This window comes from Seriola aureovittata, chromosome 19 (genome assembly GCF_021018895.1).
Source record: "Seriola aureovittata isolate HTS-2021-v1 ecotype China chromosome 19, ASM2101889v1, whole genome shotgun sequence".
NCBI classification, from domain to species: Eukaryota; Metazoa; Chordata; class Actinopteri; order Carangiformes; family Carangidae; genus Seriola; species Seriola aureovittata.
The window spans coordinates 10023475-10045035 of NC_079382.1; the positions used below are offsets into that span (position 1 = coordinate 10023475).

General features: G+C 41.2%; 1 protein-coding gene across 5 annotated transcripts in view; it reads right to left on the reverse strand.

The window, feature by feature from the left end:
* itsn2a (intersectin 2a) overlaps positions 1 to 21455 on the reverse strand; it is a 36997-nt gene extending 15542 nt beyond the window's left edge. For 3 of the 5 annotated variants that reach the window (XM_056404849.1, XM_056404847.1, XM_056404848.1), the window contains exons 1-16: positions 21343 to 21454; positions 15109 to 15180; positions 9040 to 9132; positions 8850 to 8913; positions 8278 to 8453; positions 7697 to 7918; positions 5611 to 5704; positions 3618 to 3760; positions 3283 to 3346; positions 1950 to 2087; positions 1764 to 1870; positions 1409 to 1671; positions 1175 to 1324; positions 945 to 1085; positions 734 to 821; positions 499 to 638 (exon numbers count right to left, since the gene is read on the reverse strand). In XM_056404849.1, the coding sequence (XP_056260824.1) occupies positions 499 to 638; positions 734 to 821; positions 945 to 1085; positions 1175 to 1324; positions 1409 to 1671; positions 1764 to 1870; positions 1950 to 2087; positions 3283 to 3346; positions 3618 to 3760; positions 5611 to 5704; positions 7697 to 7918; positions 8278 to 8453; positions 8850 to 8913; positions 9040 to 9132; positions 15109 to 15115 (1890 nt within the window). In that variant the 5' untranslated portion in view covers positions 15116 to 15180; positions 21343 to 21454. Of the gene's footprint in view, positions 1 to 498; positions 639 to 733; positions 822 to 944; positions 1086 to 1174; positions 1325 to 1408; positions 1672 to 1763; positions 1871 to 1949; positions 2088 to 3282; positions 3347 to 3617; positions 3761 to 5610; positions 5705 to 7696; positions 7919 to 8277; positions 8454 to 8849; positions 8914 to 9039; positions 9133 to 15108; positions 15181 to 21342 lie in introns of all 5 variants that reach the window. The other 2 variants (XM_056404845.1, XM_056404846.1) reach the window with 1 other exon arrangement.
* Positions 21456 to 21561: the final 106 nt, after the last annotated feature.

Sequence of the window (21561 nt, forward strand, 5' to 3'; positions counted from 1 at the left end):
TTTTTATATGAAAATCTCTCAAAACTTCCTTATGTTGTGTAATGTTAATGTAAACGTGACTTACTGATGGATTTATAACCAAAGCAAGTTTCAACACTCTGCTTCTTGATTTCCATACCGTATGGAAATTAATGGAAACCAAATGAATTTAAATAGGGTGTTAGGGACGGGTTTGACAGTTGTCTTTGCATATCACAATTCACTTCCACCAAGGCCCTTCATTATATTCAAACTCTAGACTCTCTACCTTCCAACAAGTGACCAAGATACTGAACCTAAACTTCTTCAAAGCTACAAAAGCGTTCCCTAAAGATTCATGGGGGACATCACAGACACTACATCCAAGTCACACTGCAATCTGTGTAGTGGCCTGACCTGGCTCGTCCTGGATGAATGTGGGTTATGTTAAATTCAAATGGTCTAAACTCCCTTGAGATTGAGGCTAAAAATGTCATCACCACCCTCCGTATCCTGAACTGTTCTGTGCTGATCACTGACCTTAAGCTCCTTGTTGTACTGCTCCATCTGTGCCAGTTTGTCTGTCGTTTCCCTCTCCAGAATGTCAAGCTGGTCCTTCAGCCTCCGGCAGTTCACGCCTTTCTCCGTCACGCTCGTGGTCAGGGAGGTCAAAGTCGCTGCTACAAGCCAAAGGTCAAAGGTCAGAGATAACTGAGAGAATTCAGTGACCGATATTGTGTCTTGTGTGCAGTGCAAGCAGGCATTTGTTACCCACATGACAGTTTGTTGAGGTTGATGTTTCGCAGTTTCTCAGTCAACCTCTGCTGTTCTGGGACCAGCTGCGAGAGTTTCCTCTGCCAGTCCTGTGGACAACACAGAGGTCCACACATACAAAATAGAAAATCAAAATACATTCATGGAAATAATTTGAGTGCAGAAAGGTTGACAGGGCAGGAGGTGAAAAAAAACCAAACATCTCCTTTAACCTCAAACTGAAGCTGCAGCGTGTTGATCTCTGTGATGCGTGCGTCCCTCTTCTGATTGATGAGGTCCACCTCTGCCTTCTGAATCCGCCTCTTGCTCTGGGCGTCACGAAGACGGTCTGAGATCTGCTTGTGCTTGTTGCCCTGGAAACCAGATGATAAGGATGTGTACCCATACCTTCGTTAACACTGTTTGTAAGTGTGCGCATGTGTGATGTGTAACGTGGTCTCACCACAGCCTCCAGCTCCAACTCTAGACTTTTCTTTTTGGCCCTGAGTCTAGAGATTTCTTCCTGCTCCCCCTCTCTCCTCCTTCCCAGCTCCTCCCTCTTCCCTCGCTCCCACTCCTCCCTCCGCTGGCGCTCCATCTCCTGCTTCGCCGCCTTTAAGTATACAGAAACATGGTCACCTGATATGACAATATAGATATTTAACATCTCACAGATGAGGCTACCTCTACCACTCACCTCCTTCCTCTCCTGCTCCCTCAGCCTCTCCTCCTCCCTCTGTCTCTCCATCTCTCTCTGCCTCTCCACGCGCCTCTCCTCCTCCAGCCTCCTCCGATTCTCCTGCTCCCTGGCCTCCCTCTCCCTTCGTTCCTGAGCGTCCCTCTCCTCCTTCTCTCTCCTCTCCCTCTCTTTCCTCTGCTCCTCCTCCAGAGCCAGTCGTCGCTTTTCCAGCTCGGCGCTGCCTCGTGCGAAATTCTCCTTCAGCTTGTCCTCAAAGGACACTAAGAAGAGGAGGGAGATAGGGGTATGACACAGGGGAAGATGAGAGACCCACAAACATAACAAAACGTACAGAGTGCAGAGTTTATCATACCACTGCTCTTGGTCTTTTGTGCAGGTTCTGTCTCTATTGCGTCTATTAAACAGGGAGTTATATAGGGCCCCGTTCCATTAACAAGCTCACTGGACTTGATTCCTCCTCTGAAACAAGAAAAAGGAATGTATGTGGTTGTATTTCATTCATGAATCCAGTAAATGTGTCAATCTGTGTGTGTGTTACCTGAGAGAGGGAGGTACCAGGTCTTGAGGCAGTGTGAGTGGCAGAGGCCGACCAGTTTTGGCCATGTCCACCAGGTGCATGGCCAGAATGAACTCATCAGCTCGTAGCTGACCGTCCTTATCCACATCTGCCAGGGTCCTACGTAGACATAACAACGTGAGTCACAGAGTAAAGCAATGAAGCTGAAATCTGTACCTCGTTTTGGTGAGAATACTATCATACTTATAACTGTATCATTGGGTTTTTGGTCGCTTGGTAGCAGCCAAACAGGCTGTAAACATTGACAAATTATCACCCCATAACAATTGTTATGCGGAACAAGTTGGCAAACAGTTGCTTAGTTACACTTCACGCAGACACAGAACAACATTAGCATTTAACTAGAGTCATGTTACTGACACCCCCCCCCCCCCCAACAAATATATATACAGAATAATGTGTAATATTAATCCTCTCTTTAGCTGTTTTGGCCTTTAACAACTTCGGAGTGAAGTATCTCTCCTTAGCAGCTAAATACTTTATATATTCACTAGCTAGTTGCTAACTTTGTCTCTTGTTTGGTGCTGAGCAGGCAGTGTACTGACAGTTTATTAAAGCTGGCTGCTGTGGCTTACAAAGCTGATGTGTATGCAGAGACAGAAAGAGTATGGGCTGAGAAACCTAAACAATGAGCTGAAAGACAGGAAAACGCTTTGTAGAGAGCTCAGGGCAAACTCATAAACTGGTGATGATCATCTACGTGTTTGTCACTATAAGTGAACACTTTCACATTCATTTGATCCATGGCTAATATAAAATATATTAGCCATGCACTAATATATTTGATTAGTGCAGCTTAAAGTTATTTTCTTCGTCTTATGCTGTTAGATGTTACAACTGGAACATTTATAATGATAATACATCCTGTCTTTGCACCGCTACTCAGTCTAATTGCCTTGGGGTAGTAGTCTGATACCTTTCTAGCTCACAATTAAAATCTGCTTAAACTAGAGCCACTGCACAGGAAGTGTCAATAATTCTATCACAAAATCTGCTTTCCCATGTTACTCTCTGTCTTTTAGTGTGTAATTTCATCATTCAAGCAAATAACACTGTATTAAACAGGTTATCCAGGTGGAGCCATAAATCATGGCAATAATTTCCACATAAGGTGAAGACTCAAAAATATTTTTTTCATGTCCAGACACCATGCATGTACATGTGCTGCCTATCTGCTGATCAGTAGATGCTGTCATGAGCTTACAAAAGGCACTGACAGGCTGACGAGTGTTTACAAGTTGGATCTTACACACATACAGACACGCACACACACGCACACACGCATTATACTCACCAGATGGTAGCTAGCTGAGTCTGGGTGAGGTTTGATGCCAACAGCGCATTTCGAACCTGAGGTCCTAGAAGGTAAAAATTACATCAGAAACAACAGCAGAGTGATTTCTCACGCTCTCTGATGTGGATGTGTTTGTGCGTGTCTGCCTGCCAAGTTCCGTCGAGTGGAGTTGAGAGCAATCGCAAGAGTACGTGAGCACATGTGTACAAAGTGAAAGTGACCCAGTGAGTCCTCTGTCAAACTTCGACAAGACCACTCATGAGCAGCCAAGCGGCACTGTTTATTTAGGTTGGGGTGTGTGTGTGTGTGTGTGTGTGTGTGTGTGTGAGACGCACCTGACAAGTAGCCACTCATGAGCTTGTCTAGCGTGTTAAACTGCTGACGGTACTTCAGTCTGGAGGCCTGTGGAACGGCCCAGTCACTTGCACCCGTCTTCGGAGAGTTACTGGCCAACGACGTGGTGGATGAAGAATTTGAACTAGGAACAAAGAAAAGAGAGACATGTCAGGATATCACCTGAAGGGAAATTACACTATAATATTATGTGGTCAGTGTTCCCTTACTCCCTTGTATTCCAGCCTAGATGTAAAACCACTAATTGCTCAGAGACTCCCTGGTGTTTTTTCTCAGCTCTTAATTAGCTGTAGAGGAAGGTAGTGCAAGCGACCACGTAGACAATGACTCTCTGAAACAAGACAGCACTGTGCTCTCAGGCTGTGCTAATCAACCATTCTGTTTTTATTATAAACAATGCCTCTGCATGAATAGCAAAAGGACAGGGTAGGTCGATGATGTTAATTTGGGAAAAATGTACTTTTCCTTAGTCATTATAGCTGGTTGGAAACTTGCAACACCCCTCTGAAATAAGAGAAGAGGTTCCAGGGAGACAATGGGAGATGCAGCGCAGGATTCTCCCTCTGCCTAAGGGCTTTTTTTGCGTGGGGGTATATTCATACGAGTGTGTGGTTGTGCACACTGGTGCCACATAATACAAAACTCATATTAAAACTTGTTATGTGTCTGGAAACAAAGAAAGGCCAGAACAATGTGTCTAGCATGATATTAGAGGGTGATCTGGGTAGCTGCTGGATCAACCAGTATTTACTTCCTGCTACCCTTATTGAGACTTGACTCACCACCCACGCCCGAGGTCAGGACTTTTTGTATGAATCACTGGGCCATTCAAAACAATGAAATAAGATATTACTCCTATCCTTTTCCCGAACCACACAAAACACCATGAGAAGGATATGGGACATTAGATACTACTGTTGAATCTGGCTGTCAGTGCACAAAATCTCATCTTTGTTTACTCCTCATTACGTCCCACCAGTGTAACTATTTCAGATAGAGATCAAGTGTTTCATCCAAAAAAAGAAATCAAAGTTTGACTGGCACAGATATAAAACTACAAACCCTTCTGGTCGCTATCTCACATTCCCACTCCCCTTTAAGATATGCATTCAATGGCTAATAACATTTGTGACATTATTAGCATTTAATGTGGTAAATCCCATTGGTATCAGGTTATTAGAGCAGTACATATCTCATTAAGTCCTCCGTCTACAACCTGTTCCTTTTTTTTACAGACTCAGCAAAAACACAAACAATTTTTCTCTCATTATAAAAAGATTAAGAGTATACTGTAATGCTAGCAGCTCTGTGAGGCTGTACATACAGTAGGTGCAGCATTGAGCTGCACAGCTTTAAGCTAAGCACTAACGTTAGTATGTTAATATGGCAATCCAATCTGTTGAGATAAAATAGTCTGCACCGAAGTGGTAGACCACATAGATGGAAACCTCAAAATTATAGTGACCTCTTCCCATAGGAATGCCATTTGATTCCTGTTCCCGTCTAATGTTTGTGACTCTAAACAAGCCAACTTCCTACTGTTGCCAACTAGAACATCAGATTTCAAAATGCCCTTCCTGTTCTCCCCGCTATCTAAGTGTTTCATCTGTCGCATTCTCATCCTGAACCCTTCCCTGCAAAAACTCTCGAAAAAAAAAAGAAGCTTTTTTGGGAGCACTGAACTAATGGGCTGGTTCGACTGTGTGTGACTTGTGTTTTTAACAAGCGTAAAAATCACACACAAAGTACTAAAACTTACTTGGAAATGACATACTTGATTTTAAACTTATTTTTCAACCATAACTCTGATGTGTGGAGGATAAGTGGACTTGCAAATGGCTGCTGATTAATCCTGAAATGTGAACCCTAATTTAGGCATAAAATTAGCATCATTATCTTTGCAGGCTATCGAAAGGAGCTTTTGCAGTTAATTTGTGCAGTATGCATATTTCTACAATCTGGATCTCATCTCACCTGCTGGATCCAAGGTCCAGGAGAGAGTTGGCTTTTGACATGCCAGTGGTTGGAGAGAACGCCATAGGCGAAGAGAAGCCAGAGAGAGGGAGCCCTGAAAAACAGTTAGAGGCAGTTATTTAATAGTAAAATTTCATTCCGACAAATTCAAGGCAATATAAGAAAATTGGTGAATGCTTTTGTGCAAATATATACCGAGTGTGCATATGTTTTCTAATGCAATCAAACTCTGACATACTGTGGACATGCAGAGTGCAGTTGCCCTTGAGTGTGTGCATATCTAATCTTATCTCCTCATACTTTACAGTCACAGCACACAGAGCTCCAGCAGCAAGGTTATTGACATCTGGCTAAAAACAAAGCGATCGCAGTTATCTGCAACCTTGCGCCAAAGAGGATTAGTCTCGAGAGCTGTAGCACTGATATATTTTCATAAGCAGATAGCCGTAGATAACAATAGAGAGTAGCAAACAATAGAAACAAAAAATTACACTCACTCTCATTAGATTATGCTCATTTCACAGCCAAAAATTGTACTTGAACAGAGAGAGATTAATAAGAGAGCAGCCAAGGAAGAGATGGAGGAGGTGAGAGATGAAGAGAACAGAGGGAGATAAAAGAGAAATCCAAAAGAAAAAATTAAAACGAGTATGTATATATTACATATGCGCACCCGCACCTGGCTTCACCGAATCTTTTTATGTAACAGGTACAGGAACCGCAGTAAAAACTGTGGTAACTCATCTCCTTGGTGATGAAAAGCAGCTCTTTACTGCACACAGCAACATACACACATATACAGATACGTCCTCAGTGCAATGATTAAGACCTCAGGGAGCAGATAGATAAGGTGCAGCCCTTTGATTTTGGGTACGTAATCCATACCACATTACTGCACCACTCGAGCTCAGGACCTGAATCACTGACCCTGATACACTAAATATTACACTAGGTTGCACTAGCTACATGTAAATCCATTCCTAAGATTGTTTGTTAAGTTCTTAAGACATTATCTATTCGGTAGTTTCAAATTAGTGATTTGCTAAGTCGGGTTGCTCCATTAAAACTTTAGAAATGTCTTAGCTAGCAAAGAGTTTAGTAATGTCATATGATGTCATTGCTAGGAAACATCTGTCGAAAAAAAGCTGTCAAACTGCCAAAAATAACAATTTTAACTGCCAATACTTTCCAAATTTAGGTATTACTTGTGTTTATTTATACATGTATACATGGAGAAATGTTTGTGTTTAAAGTTGATTTAGAATTAGAGAGAAATATCCAGCTATGCCAAACTAATAGGCACTGTTTAATCATTTACCTTCTAGTTTAATGCTTTGTAATTTAAGGTACATTGTGTTATTTTTGTGAAATGTAATTTAAAATCTCTCCAGATAACATCCTTATTTAAAACCATTTTGATCAAGTGTCAGGTCAAATATATTGCCATATTTCACATTTCTCTCTTTCCTCTAAAGTTAGCTGACGTAGCTAAAGTTAGCTTTGTCAGTCAGTTCAGTTAGCTATGTAGCAGTTACACCTGGCAGTTACTGGGTGTAAACAAACTCATTTCTACAAAATAATTAGTTTGTGTGTTGCCCTTCTTTTCAATTTTTCATTTAAATTCAAAGTGTGAACCTACGAATTTGAGCTAGTGCAACTGGTTCCAGGGGGCCAAGTCAAATTTTAAGTAGATTTACACCCAAAAGTTAAAGTGCACTAAAACGCGTTTATTCTTCTCATTTTACAGACGACCTGAATCTGTGTTCCAAAGTCATGATAGTGGCTTTCTTTGCATGTGCAGCAATTAATATTATTCCCATTCAGCACAAGGCTATCCATGCAATTCAGTGCTTTTTCCACACTCTCACATTTAATCTCACAGTGACATGTGTCCATGAAACACCCATGTAACGTGAAATGACAATTCATTTAATTGAATGGCTCTGGAAAACGACCCAACATCCTCAGTGTATGTTCAGCTTCTTGACCAGGTTCAAGTTTGAATGAACTGGTGTTAATCCACGAGTCAATATCTATCTTTATTTGTCTAGCGAGCAAATTAGAATGGTTCTACTGCAGAACCAACCTGCATTGTTGGGAACAAGCGGTGGGGTGAGGAGGTTGACATTGCCGTTGGGGAGTCCAGAGTTTCCCAGGGAGGTGATGAGGGGCAGAGTCATTGGCGTTGGCACCAGGGTTTGCACAGAGGGCATGGGGGGGTTAGCTGGCATGGGTGTTAGGATGGACATGGCTGACATAGCTGACATGGATGACAGACCAACTGACAGGTTTGGCATAGAACCCATTCCTATAAGGAGGAAACACACAGGTGAACATGAGGAATTAAAGAGACAGACTGATGTGAGAGTTCAATTTAAAAATGGGTTACTTTCTTTTCTTTTTTTTTTAATGAAAATCCTGCTGAAATTACGGTGTATCAACTGAGTTAAAAGGTGTAATTTGGGTCAATAAAGGACTTCTTCTATTTCTTTTACAGATACATAACTATCCCATTTTGAAATCAAAAGCTTGAAATGTATTTCTGCTTTTTCCTTTGCCTCTGATAAAATACTATTAGAGAAAGGTTATGTTCTAAGGGACAGAGTGAAAAGGTATTTTTGAAGCTGTAATGTGGTTACAGTCTTTAAAAAAAAAAAGAAATTTTACCAAAACGTGCTGATGAAGGGATGGTTGGAGCCAAATTGGAGACAGGAGGCTGCTTCATGACGACTGGCAGGGCAGAGGGCAAATTCCGCCCCTGTAGCTTGAGTTTAATGAGCTTCATAGCTATGGAGAACTCCAGTCTGTCCATCTTCCCATCGCTGTCTATGTCAGCTAGGTTCCTACAGGGGAGGCAGAGAGAGTCGTAAAACATTATATCCTAGTTTTTTTTTTCTTTGAGACAATAGAAACACAGAGTTACACAGGGGACAAAATTCTGGTGGGACTGAATTCCAGTGGCGTTGTTCACACAAACACCACAACATACACAATGTCTGTTCTAATTACAGTACACACACACCCCCCCCCCCTTACACACACACACACACACACACACACACACACACACACTTTACTGGGTGGGACAGATTGTGAAGGAAGTAGACACTCAAGAGGAAGTTCAAACAAACTAAGACCGAAAACAAAGATCGGACTCACTGACCCACATGCTTCGGATTAATGATTAATTTTGCATTAGTTAGGATGAAGTTTCACTAAGTTGTTTAATTGGTACTTACCAGATCTCAGCCAGGACAGAGGCGGGCAGGCCAGACTGGAGGAAGAATTTCCTCGCTTGTTCTCCTGCAGATGGACAAAGTTCACGGGAGTTCAGAGAGACAGGCATTTCATACAGATGGCACCCTGGTGACACTACAAGATGTTATTCATAAACAAGCATTTAGTCTGTTTGTTATGACAACAGCCTACCTGAGACATAGCCGAGGATGGGGGTGAGGGTGTCAAACTGCTTGTCGTGTTTCCCCCTCTCCTCTGGAGTGATGGCCCACACACTGGCTCCACCTGGAAAAAAAACCAAGAGAAAAAAATGTTTATGAATATCACACTCCCATTTCCCTCCCTGTGTTTCCTGTCTCTGTCTGTACTTTCAACTATTAAAAGCAAGAAAATGCCAAAAAAATAATCTTAAAAAAAGGGAGGGAGCAAAAGGTTACATGAGCATGAGGCCCTGAACTATACCAGGTTTTATTCATGCCTGCTGGTGCAACATTAAGTACTAAATAACAGAGCAGTTAACTGAGATTTTTACAGAAAATATTCTCTTCTATTCTATTATCATCTCTGAGGTCAAGAGAGATCGTGAATGTCTTTACAAAATTCATGGCATACACCAAGCTGGTGGACTGAGCGACCGACAGATGACAAAGCAGCACTGCTACCGTGACTAAAAAGCAATCAGAACCACTACAAAAGCTCCAACAAAGATGCAAATTCGCAAATACACACAAACCACACACATATTACAAGTACTGTAATAATACACAATGTCAACAGATGTTGCTGGTGCAACTAGAAAGGAACATGATTACACAAAAATCTAACTTCATAACTTTAATAAATGTAACAACATCATTTGTAAGGAAGAAAAAATATTCTACATAAAAAGAGGAAAGCTGAACAATTTTAAACCATAATGTGTTGGCTGTGCTTCACCCGTAAACACATACAAATGCAGCGACACATTTAAAGTCCCCAGAGCAGAATAGCAAATACAGAGTCTTTTTTTACCTCACCATCCAAAAAGTCTGCATAATTTCCATCCCAAATGAGATCTCCCTCAGATGAAACCACTCTTAACCAACTCCCGACAATGATTAATATATAAAAATGCCCTGTCAGCTTTTTTGCACTCTGCTCTAGTCTTGCATATCTCAAGGTAAGTTCAGGGTTGGCCATGAATTAAATATAAAGTCAAATGTGCTGCATGAGGGGTATGAAACTCAATTCTTACTCGGTTTCATAAGATGTCTTTAATAGCGGGGGATGAAAGATTATCATCAGAGCTGATAATCAATTAATCATGAGGGAATCCATGAAATTAATCAAATCATAACACGATCAGGACATACTCAAAAGCTATTCCTTCACTGCTTTCCCATAACTTCAAAGCTGTGAAGTAATTTTGAAGAAAAGAATCGACTGTGTGGACATTGTGCACTGACGCATCCGTCCATATGGCAGTAACTGAATGACAGAGATGTAGATAAGGAGACAAAGACACATAATGAGTCCAGACAGCGGCGCTAGAGAAGGAGAGTGATTCAGTGAGTGGAGACACGAGGTTTGATGTAAGAAGCCAGGTTTACAGCTGTAAAGTGAACAGTTGCAATGTCTATCGGCCTTTTATATAGTTCACTTCCTAATCACCTCGTCTTTCTCTGCTCGACAGTGACAGACTGGCCTCCCTGATGCCGATGGTTGTTACCATAGGAACCACAATGGTACACCCCCAAACAAAATGTTTACGCAGACCTTTCAAAGCAGTGAGTGTTGAGTTTTTTGAGAATTTGTCCTGCAAAGTACTCAGTTTCTATCAGCATAAGCCCATCTTTGGTTTAAAACACCCTTAAACATCTTGGTATTAAAAAATATGATTTACGAAAAGATACTCAAAAATTCTAATAAATAGCTTAAAGAAACTAAATTAAACCCCAAACTGTAACCTCAGTGAAAGATTTTGACAGAAAAACATTTAAGATATTTAAGAGAGTTGGAGAGTTGTCTTAAAAATTAATGGCAAGGCAACATAAAAATAAATATGTTTGTACAGTGCACACAACGATGAAATCAACAGAGGTGCATGTACTTCAATCTACAAGCGTCTTTCTATCTGTGTATAATAAACTTAAAGGAAAGGAATTGAAGGAAAGAACAGATGAAAATTATACTGGAGCAGGAAAGAAACACAATCCTCACTGTGGAAAATCACAAGAACTGGGTCAAAATTAACATTACAGCTCGTTAAATGGACTGACTTTACAGATGTTTTTTGGCCTTGGTACTTTGCTTTTTAATAGAATGGCACTCAGTAGATCATACCTCCACCAAAGCCAAACAATCCGACATGTCTTTTGTTCTAGCTTTATTTATTGATTGATTTAATCCTTATGCAACACAGCTGTATGGTTTTATTACCTGTTGTGTGAAATGCTGACATCAGCATTATTCAATTCATACAGCTCTACAGCTGTATGAATTGTCTCAGTGCTATGTCGCAACCGCTATTGTTGTTGTGTAATTGTATTAGTTGCATATTGAATGAAATACTGATGTAAGCATTCCTAAATGCAGCTGGTGCCGTATGTTCTGTTACTATTAATAATAAGCACAAGTCTGTGTGTAATGCAGATTCAGCATTTTCTTCCACCAGATCCGGAGGAATATTAGCAGTTAAACCTCATAGATGTCAACACCGTAAAGATGTCTGGTCCATACATCCTGAGAAACTAAAGAAAATGTAGAAAAATTCTAAAATAAAAGTGTTTTATAAAAAAAGCACCAAAATTGAATGGGCTCCATATAATTACCTCCGTGGCGGAGGTAATTATATGGTCTACACATATAACAAAGACAAACATACGATAATACTAATTTAATTATGACATCATATTCACTGTTAGTACCAACAGCAGTGTGCTTGCACCATTATGACTCTGATTCTTATCCCAAAATGTTTGTAACAGAAGATATCTTACAGAGGAAATGATTATCTCTCAACTTTTCATCTCAACATGAGCAACCATTCAATCATCAGGGGAGAGTAAGATTCCTCTTCTTTCTTATCTCTGGTAGATGTAAAATATTCAGAAAGGATGAAAACTCTATTTGTAGTATGGTAGTTTTGTTTAATATTACTGGGAAAAATAAAATTCTTTGGGATGTTATGGATGTATGTCTTTATAGACCTGGTATCCATGCTGTAATTTTTTCACCAGCTTCAGGAAATACCATCCTGCCCATGGTGGAAATTCCTCCCCAACACTAACCCAAACAACCCACTGGCTTTTGTTGACCATATACAGACACGTTACACATACATCTCTGAGGAATGACACAGGGGACGGCTGACCTTCAGTAACAGCACAGTATGTAGCCAAAAGATGAAACTGGAGCAACTGTAGAGTTTAAGAGAGGAAGATTCAATTTTTCAAAAGATGTATGAACAGATACAATCAGAAAACTGCCAGCTGTTCACTTCACTGAGAAAAGTCAGTCTGTTGGCAAACACTGTGGCTGATTGGCTTCAGACAAACTCTCTCTACCCCACACCACCACAGCAGCACCTGTTCAGGTATATGCTTTTTCCCTGACAAAGCCAATGTTAGCAGCCCGACCTACTTCTGGCACTGTCAGCAAAATGCAGCCGTTAAGAAGGAGAAAGTAATTAATCTCGCACAGAGATGTGAGTATTCTTCACATTGTCTCGTTGGCTTCGACAGACCTCATTTAGAAGCTATTGTAAGTGAGAAAGGGAGGCGATATTTAGCACAGTGCCACTGGGACATGTAGCTAGCATGGCCACATCCACGGGCCTGTCAGTTGAATCAGCAAGAGCTGAATGCTCTGTGAATAAGTGGGACACTGCAAAGCTTCTTACAACGCAACAGCAGAATCCGTAGGGGTCTTCTGTGGCTTGATACTTGTGTTGGACACATATGGCCACTCAAAGTGAGGCCAGATAAAAAGCAAAGCAAAATTTATGAATTTCTATTGAATAAAAACTATGATGTGTATATGAGGAGTATATGTTTAAAATCTGGTTAATTAACTCCTTTTTATTTACATGATGTGAACACAGGATCACAAAATGGCCTAAGAATTTGAGGCTTCAAGTTTTCAGGGTTCAGGAGTCCGTCTGGTTGTTTGATATTCATTCTCTGAATATTCTCATATTTTTGAGCGGTAACCAATTTCTGGCGGAGAGTTACATGAGAAGGTCGATAACACTGTGATGTTTGTACGGTAAATACCAAGCTGAAGCCAGGAGACAGTGAACTGGGGAAACAGCTAGCCTAGTTCTGTCAAAAGGTAAAAATCAGCCTACCATCACCTTTAAAGCTCAGTATCTAACTCATTATATCTGGTTTGTTTAATCCATACAAAAATCCAGTGTTAAAATGATAAGTTGTTTATTTATAAGTGATATGTGCTGAACTTCTTCTTAGCCAAATGCAGTGACTTCCTGTGGTCATGCTGTCACCGCACAGGGACGACTTGGTGTTTCCCTGCAGTCAGTCTTTATGCTAAGCTAACTCCTCTTCTAATTGCCAATCTATTTCTTTAATGCAGCTTCTTGCTTCATACTTATTTCTTCCATAGTTTTCAATTACAATTTTCACTTCTTGCAGGCCTCCACTGCAAATTAGAATTTGTTTGTATAGTTAAATAAAAATATTAAAGTCAAAAGATAACGCTGTATCTACATGTATCCATCTGGATGCACACTGTCATGGCCGCCTCCTGGACTTCAATACAAAGAGGAACATATAAAACAGCTTTCTGCACAGCAACCTAGAAGCCAGACCCTCAGCAAATACACAAGAGCCCTTCAGCCAATATTGAGACAGTATAACCACATCCATCCACAGACGTCGCCTGTGTAGAATTTAAACCAACTGTACCACACTTCACCTCCTCTGCAGCTGCAACACAGAGAGCCTCTGCCTTGTGTGGCTTTCGTTTCCTTTGTCAGTCTGTGTGCTGTTGTCTAGGTGCTACACACTCCTCAGAGGAGATGCCTGAGTCAAACCTCCAGACACCCAGCGCAGGTCCTCTGGGGGGAAACCATATCACTGCTTTCATGGCTATTTACATATCAAACACTTCACCTGGGAGGACAACTTGATGTTTCAGATAGCTACAGTGGATCAACAGCCTCTGCACGCTGCAGCATTTCAGTCTACACAAACACACACACCTTTACTTGTCTAGGAGTGTTACATACAGTCCACCTGTTTTGGAAATTCAATGACTAATGACTTTACAATTGCCTCATTGCAGATTCACTATTAATGAGAGTGCAATAGCACAAAGAGCTCATTCTCCCACACTGTTCTTTTCCATGGAGAAACTCATCACATACTGATGTTGTGTTTCTGAATTGCTTTCTCCAGTGTCTATCTGAATAGGATTAGAGCAGAGAGTGTACTCGTGGGGTTTGGCAGTTTGTTAAAGAGCAGAATTAGTCATGTGGACAAGATGCATCTGACAAACACACAAACACACACACTTTCTCCGAGGCATTTCTCATAGAGGCCCTTATGGAGCTGCAACTGCGGTTGCATGATCAAAGGCTGGAGACCAGAGGATTAACACACATATACACACACTATTGACCGATTCTGTCCATACCAAGGACAAAACAGATGTATCAACTTCAAGACTGAGAAACAGAGGCAGTCTCCAAAGACATACACCAAAATAGCTCCTGATTTGTAGAAAATTAATTGAAAGTAATTATTCTTTCATGACCTCTTTGCTAAGGAGGTTTATACAACATGCAGCAACAATGTCATGAGATCAGAGATGGGTTCAGTTAAAGTCTGATCTTTCACTTCAGCGCCAGATCAATATCCTATTAACAAGATCTGAGGGTTCTCAGATCTCGTCTTCACAACGAAGCACTCGGTACAGTTGGGACAAACAATCCCACAGCACGCAAAAGGAGTTCAGAAATCACAACATCAGACTGAAACAATTGCACTCACTTATTCTCGCTTATTGGTCAGCTCTGTCTCTACAGTTTCTACATTTTGTTTTTGTCCATTCAAGTTCATTTTCAGCCTGACCCCCCTCCCCGAAGTGCATGTTTCCCTCCTACAGACAAAGACATCACACACACACACACACACACACACACACACACACACACACACACACACACACACACACACACACACACACACACACACACACACACACACACACACATACATATATATATATAAGACACACATATATACAACAAAGTGTTCTTACCATTCATGGCTGCAGGTGGAGAGCACGAGCAGAGAGGGAAGTCCTCTACTCAGCTGGCTAGCTCTCAGACATCTGCAGAGAAAGAGAGAGAGAGAGAAGGATGTGAGTGTAATTGTCTGAGTGTGTGTGTGTGTGTGTGTGTGTGTGTGTGTGTGTGTGTGTGTGTGTGTGTGTATGTCACAGAGCAGTGGGTATAAGTGAGGAACGCGAGAATGCATGTGTGAGTGAAAAAGGGAACAGAAAAGATATAAATAAATATAAATAAATGAAAAAAAATCTCATCTCCCTGTTAACAATGCAAGGAAGGCACGGGGAACAGCTAACATGGGGAGGGATGACAGAGCGAGGGAGGGACAGAGAAGGGGAAATAAAGAGAGAGGAGGGAGACGAAATGACAGAGAGAGGGGAGGATGAGGAGGAAAGAAGGAAGAGAAGAGATAGAGACAATGCCGAAAGGGAGAAGTAGGCAAGAGGAGGACAGACAGTTGAAGGATACAGAGGAGGGAGGAATGACGGTGGTCTGGGAGGAAAGCAGCATTTATCATTGTCTGCTCTCAGATCACAGATGGCGGCTCAAGCCAGCAGTCTTTTGCAAATCTTGGTGTGTCTTTATTTCTCCACTGGTAATCTTTTATGACATTTGGGTTTATATGCAAGTACCATCCAATCCGGCTTTGTCTTTTATTAGAAACACCCATATTTGTCTCATTATTAGGAATATAATCATTTGACTTGATTAGAAATATAAATATTTTTTCTTATTAGGACTAAGAGTATTTGTCTAGTAAGAAAAATAAATATTAGACTTTATATTTTTCCTATTAGGAATATGAATATTGATCTTATTAGGGAATATTATTCACATGCAATATAAATACTTGTCAAATTAGGGATATAAGTATTTGTCTTATCTGGAATATAAACATTTGTCTTATGAAGAATAAGAATTGTTTGTATCTGCATCACACAACATACACAAAATCAAGATTTATGGATGTGCTGAGTGCAGTCTGCATCCACTGTGGGCAGGGAGCCGGGCCCACCTGATGAGATTCCTCTGTACGGTCTCTGCCAGACTCCCAGGAAGTAGAGAGGACAGATGAGCCCATGCAGGTAATACCGTTAAATTGGAAAATGGGCCCTGTGTGTACTAATTTTTTTTAACACCATAGTAAACCCTGCAATGTAAAAATCCTCAGCAGGTGGGGCTCTTTGTCTAGTCCATCGTTTCATGTCCTCTACATTTCTTCTTTCTGTTAATCCTTTTCCTTTGCATTGCTGTTGTTGCTGAATCATTTTTCCAATTCAACTGCTCTGGCAATAGACTCCACATATTCTTGATCATTCATGCGCGCCACATCTTCAAATTGAAAATCTACACCTCTTTATAGAGGTATTTTTCTTCCTTTTTCCACACTAAGCTCAGTTTCCTTTCCCTGCTCTTTCTCATTTCATTATTCTAGCAACTCTTTCAGTCCCATTCTTCAGATTCTATTAGTCCGTCCACTCAGATGTAGCCCTTTATTTCCTCTTATCTATCTGTCTTTCTTATCTATCTATAAGCCTATAGCTAACAAGCAGGGTTTCTCCTCTGCTGTGATTCCTGTCAGCTCTAAGCAACCTCCTCTCTGCTTTCACTAAATCATTCCTTCACTTTTTTCCTCACTTCACTCTGCACTCCATCTTTCTCCATTTCAGCTCCTCTATTTCTTTTTCATCCCTCATTCGAACATACACCCCCTCTTATATGATTAACACCCAATTTCTTTCATCTCTTGCTCTCCTTCTGCTGTTGTTACACTAATGCTCCATCACAGGCTTCCCTCCTTTCCTGTGAATTCCTGGAGTGGGGACTGTGGTTGTTGCAGTATAAATCATTCTCTGCACATGCCGACACTGCCAATTACTTAAGAGCAATGAACCGCTCACTGTGGCGTGTGCTTCTGCATGCACTTGAATATATGTGCTAGTGTGCAAGCTCACACACAACATAACCAATAAGCAACCCCCACAAACAAGCAAACAATAATGACACTTCAAGTCCAAAACCATGAATTCATCCAGGAAAATACAAACTGCACAGCCACAAAGAAACTCTTGTAGATCATATTAAAGTAAGAGTCAGACTGCATGTTTAGTCATCTTTATTTGTCATTGCGTCATGAACTGGGATTTTAGACACTGTATCCACCCTAAGTTCTTAGCCTGTTTCAAACAAGCTAGCTGAATTCTGAGTGTATAGATGCTCCCTCAAAAATACCACAATGCAATACTCTGCATTTTATAGGTACATAAATTGCCATTGTGCAACTCTACAGCTGACAGTGATGAACATGATGATGAAGTAAGTGTCTGAAATCTAAGTCCTACAATAAACCCCTACCCTCATGAAAGTAACAATGCTCAGTTTGTTTTGAAACTGTTTTAGATTGGTGTTGATTCAACTTTATGGTCATTTTGGAGGCTGTAGTTCATGGTGCTGCTGAATTGTATTGCATTATAGGGACAAGTGTTTCTATTATTTTGTCCACCCCATTTATATAAATGAGAATATGGTAAATAACAGAGACATCAGTCATGTGGCAGCATGTGCAATGCATAAAATCATTCATGTGGTCAGGGGGTTCAGTTAATGTTCACGTCAAACATCAGAATGAGGAAAAAATGTGATCTCACTGACTTTGACTGTGGCATGACTGTTGGCACCAGACTGATTTGGATTAGACTATTTCTGAAACTGCTGATCTCCTGGGATTTTCACACCCAACAGTCTCTAGAGTTTGACTCAGAATGACGCAAAAAACAAAAAAGAGCCAGAGAGCAGCAGCTATGGAGACAAAAATGCTTTGATGAGAGGTCAGAGGGGAATGGACAGACTGGTTGGAGCTGACAGAAAGGCTACAGTAACTCAGATAACCACTCTTTACAACTGTCAGCAGAGCAGCATCTCAGAATCCACAACACATGCGACCTTGAGCTGGATGAGCTAACAGCCAAAGACCACGTCAGGTTCCACTCCTGTCAGTCAAGGACAGAAATCTGAGGCTGCAGTAGACACAGGCTCACCAACACTGGACTGATGAAGACTGGAAAAACATAGCCTGGTCTGATCAATCTGGATTTCTGCTGAGGCAGCAGATGGTCAGAATTTGGCATCAACAGCATAAATCCATGGAGCCAACCTGCCTCAAGTCAACAGTCCAGACTGCTGGAGGTTGTAGAGCCATGTTTTCTTGACACACTTTATGCCCCTTAATACCAATCAATAATGGTTTGAATGCCACAACCTATCTGGTTATTGATGCTGACCATCTTCAAATGGCTACTTCAGCATCATAACCCTCCATGTCACAGAGATAAAGTTGTCTCACACTGGTTTCATGCACATGACAGTGAGTTCAGTGTATTTCAGCGAAGCCAAGCAGATAATGACAGAATATTCATTATTGGGTGAACTGTTCCTTTACACTGTATGTTTAGCTGACATAAGATGAATTCTCTTAATAGCCCTCTGAGGTATGCGGGTGTGCATGTGTAAATATATTGTATGTGTGCTGCTTACCCTCCTTAATGCAAACACTTTGTATGAAGGTATTTAAGCAGAGTCTCGTCCGCCCTCATACACAAACACTTTTGTACCCTGAGGTGTGTGTGGTTTCAAATACAAGATAGTATCTCCTATTGGCTATGTTAAAAAGCTTTCCTTGTTCAAACAGGACACATCCTGGATGAAAAAACAACACAACAGAATCAACAGAAGGCTCAGAGGACACGCTCTACATCAACACTGACTGCACCTTCACAGAGTCACAACAAAATGTTTCATTCAATTTGCCCTAAATACCCCAAGAGAGCTTGAAAGAACTTGAGCACTTCTGAAATGTCATTATGCATTTTTGATTTGATTTACCTCGTAGCTCACTCTCTGATGATATGACGGACGTTATGTTGCAGAAAGATACTAGAATTTAACTGCCACTTCAAGTCAAGCCAGCACTAGTCGAACTTCTGAACATCATTTGGAACAAATGTGATGCACAAAATCACTATTATTTGTTCGTATCAGGAAAAATAAACTAATTCCTGTATCCATGTCGTAAGAATCAATCATATTGTACCTTGGCTCTAACTATCAATTTATTGCACCGAACATGACTGAACTTTCAAACTAATAGTTTAATTTGTTGAAGGTGCTTCGGGGCATCACAACAAGGCGGAAAATGGTGTACCATCCACCCAGCTCGTATGTGGGTCCCTGTTGCAGTGGCAGTGGCCAAAGCAAAGCATCCCCGACAGCCTTGATGGTGTGCTGATCTTTAGAAATGCTACATGTAGCTCTTTCAAAGTTTTTGATTTGGGGAACAGTGCAAGTCACTTTGAGGGCCCACTGCACCGAGGGAGAAAATGAATCAAAAGAACCTTTGACTCTGCCCTGCATGCTGATTGACACCTGTGTGCACCGCACTGGACCAGTCGGATGTCCGTATCAATGCAACGGCCTGTGTGCATGAGTGTGTCTGACACACACTTCTCACACAGAGGGGGACCCTGTTCTAGCAGACACAGCCCAGGAAGCTTTGCTGAGCCCGAGGAAGAAAGACGCCTGTGTGTCCGTGTGTGTGTGTGTGTGTGTGTGTGTGTGTGTGTGTGTGTGTGTGTGTGTGTGTGTGTGTGTGTGCTTGTATTTTCTGCCCATTCACAACAGCAAAGAAACACACGGATACAAAGACATCACACACCTTCCCCTGTTGTGCTGCAGATGAAAACAGGGATGCTTTCACCAAAAACAGTAATTCTTATATTTATCCTTTTAATACATATGTGGGTCAGCCCGAGCAATGATACACCAAAGCCTCTTCTTCCTCAATGCTCCCCTCCCCCAACTCTTAATATGCACATTCAGCAGCATATCCTACCTCACATTCTTACCTGTGTACCTTTGTGCACAAGAAATTTACTCTTGATTCCAAGAATAATGTCAAATTGTCAAAAAAAAACTGTCACATGAAAATACACCCTCAATGCCCTTTATGTGCATGTGTGTGTTATGTAAGGCTTTGCGTCTTGGCAGGTGGATATGCAACAGTCCCTGGGACGGGGCCAGATGCCATCGGAACTACAGTTTAGATGGACTTTGCTACTTCAGCAAAGAAAGCCTCCTCTTTCTGTTTTCACTGAGAGCAGCAGAACACACACACACACACACACACACACACACACACACACACACACACACACACACACACACACACACACACACACACTAAGCAAGCAATCTCTTTAATTGGTCTATACTGCATTGAATGAACACAAGCATACGTAAACTGCTAAACTTGCACCAGTCATCTCATACAAGAATGGAAAACTGCACTGACCTTAAACAATCTGATAAAACCTCTCCACATCAAACGCTTTATAGCTGGTGACAGTGGGATAACAATCGCATCTGACAGGCTTCAAACAACAGGTCAAGCTAGTATTATATTCTTCATGCTATTTTTGGGGGGTATTTTGTAGATATGAGTAAGTTGAATGTTTAAGTGGCAATCTGTTATTTCCTGTGAACACACCTTCTCTTTAAATAGACAGTGTATTTCAGGGGAAAGGAGTGATTATCCTATGGAGTTATATTTTATGGTATAAGACAATAAAGCCATTTTTTACTGTCTATAAAGACAGACTCAAAGAAGCCTTGAAATCCAGAATTACAATCGCCAAGAAACATATTTCCAGTACTCATCACACCATACAATCAAAGCACTTGATACTGTAAAAGGCAGTGTATTGTCTTGACAACAAAAAGGCAATTTTTTGCCCACAGCCTTTTCTTCGGTCACTTAAAAGACTTCTCTTTAAATCTGAGTTAGGCTATTGATTAAAACGCATTTAGCCGTATTTAGACAATTCACATAAGGTCTGAAGAACCTATTTTTCCAACCAGATGGGGTGTTCTCCATCTAAAACGGAGACAATAGGCTTTCTCATTCAGGGTTTAGTGGCAGGTTTCATATTATAGGGTGGTCAAATAATGAACACATTCACTGCAGCTAACGAAACCACACTGTTAATAGGTTACCCTGCCTCGCCTTTTAATTTTAGGATTTAATAAAGCAGGACATCCCACTTACCTTCCAAGAAAAGGTTTTTAAAAAAACAAGGTCAGCAGCGACACTGCCCAGCACGTGTAACATTTTGTCCTGTCCTGTTAAACATTTGAATGATTTGGTCATTTACCTGTTGCAGTAGTGAAGCGGCGGTAATCCGACATCCAGGCTGGCAATCTAGCTGCTGAAGAGGGAGGTACTGATCCAGCAGCCGGGGCGGGCGTGGACTGGAAATGGGCGTCTCCAGAGAGTCAAGTCTGACAGAATTACACATAAAACTTCCGGGCATAACTTTCAGAATAAGACTAATTGAAGCTCATAACTACGGCAACATTTTAGTTGTGGCCTA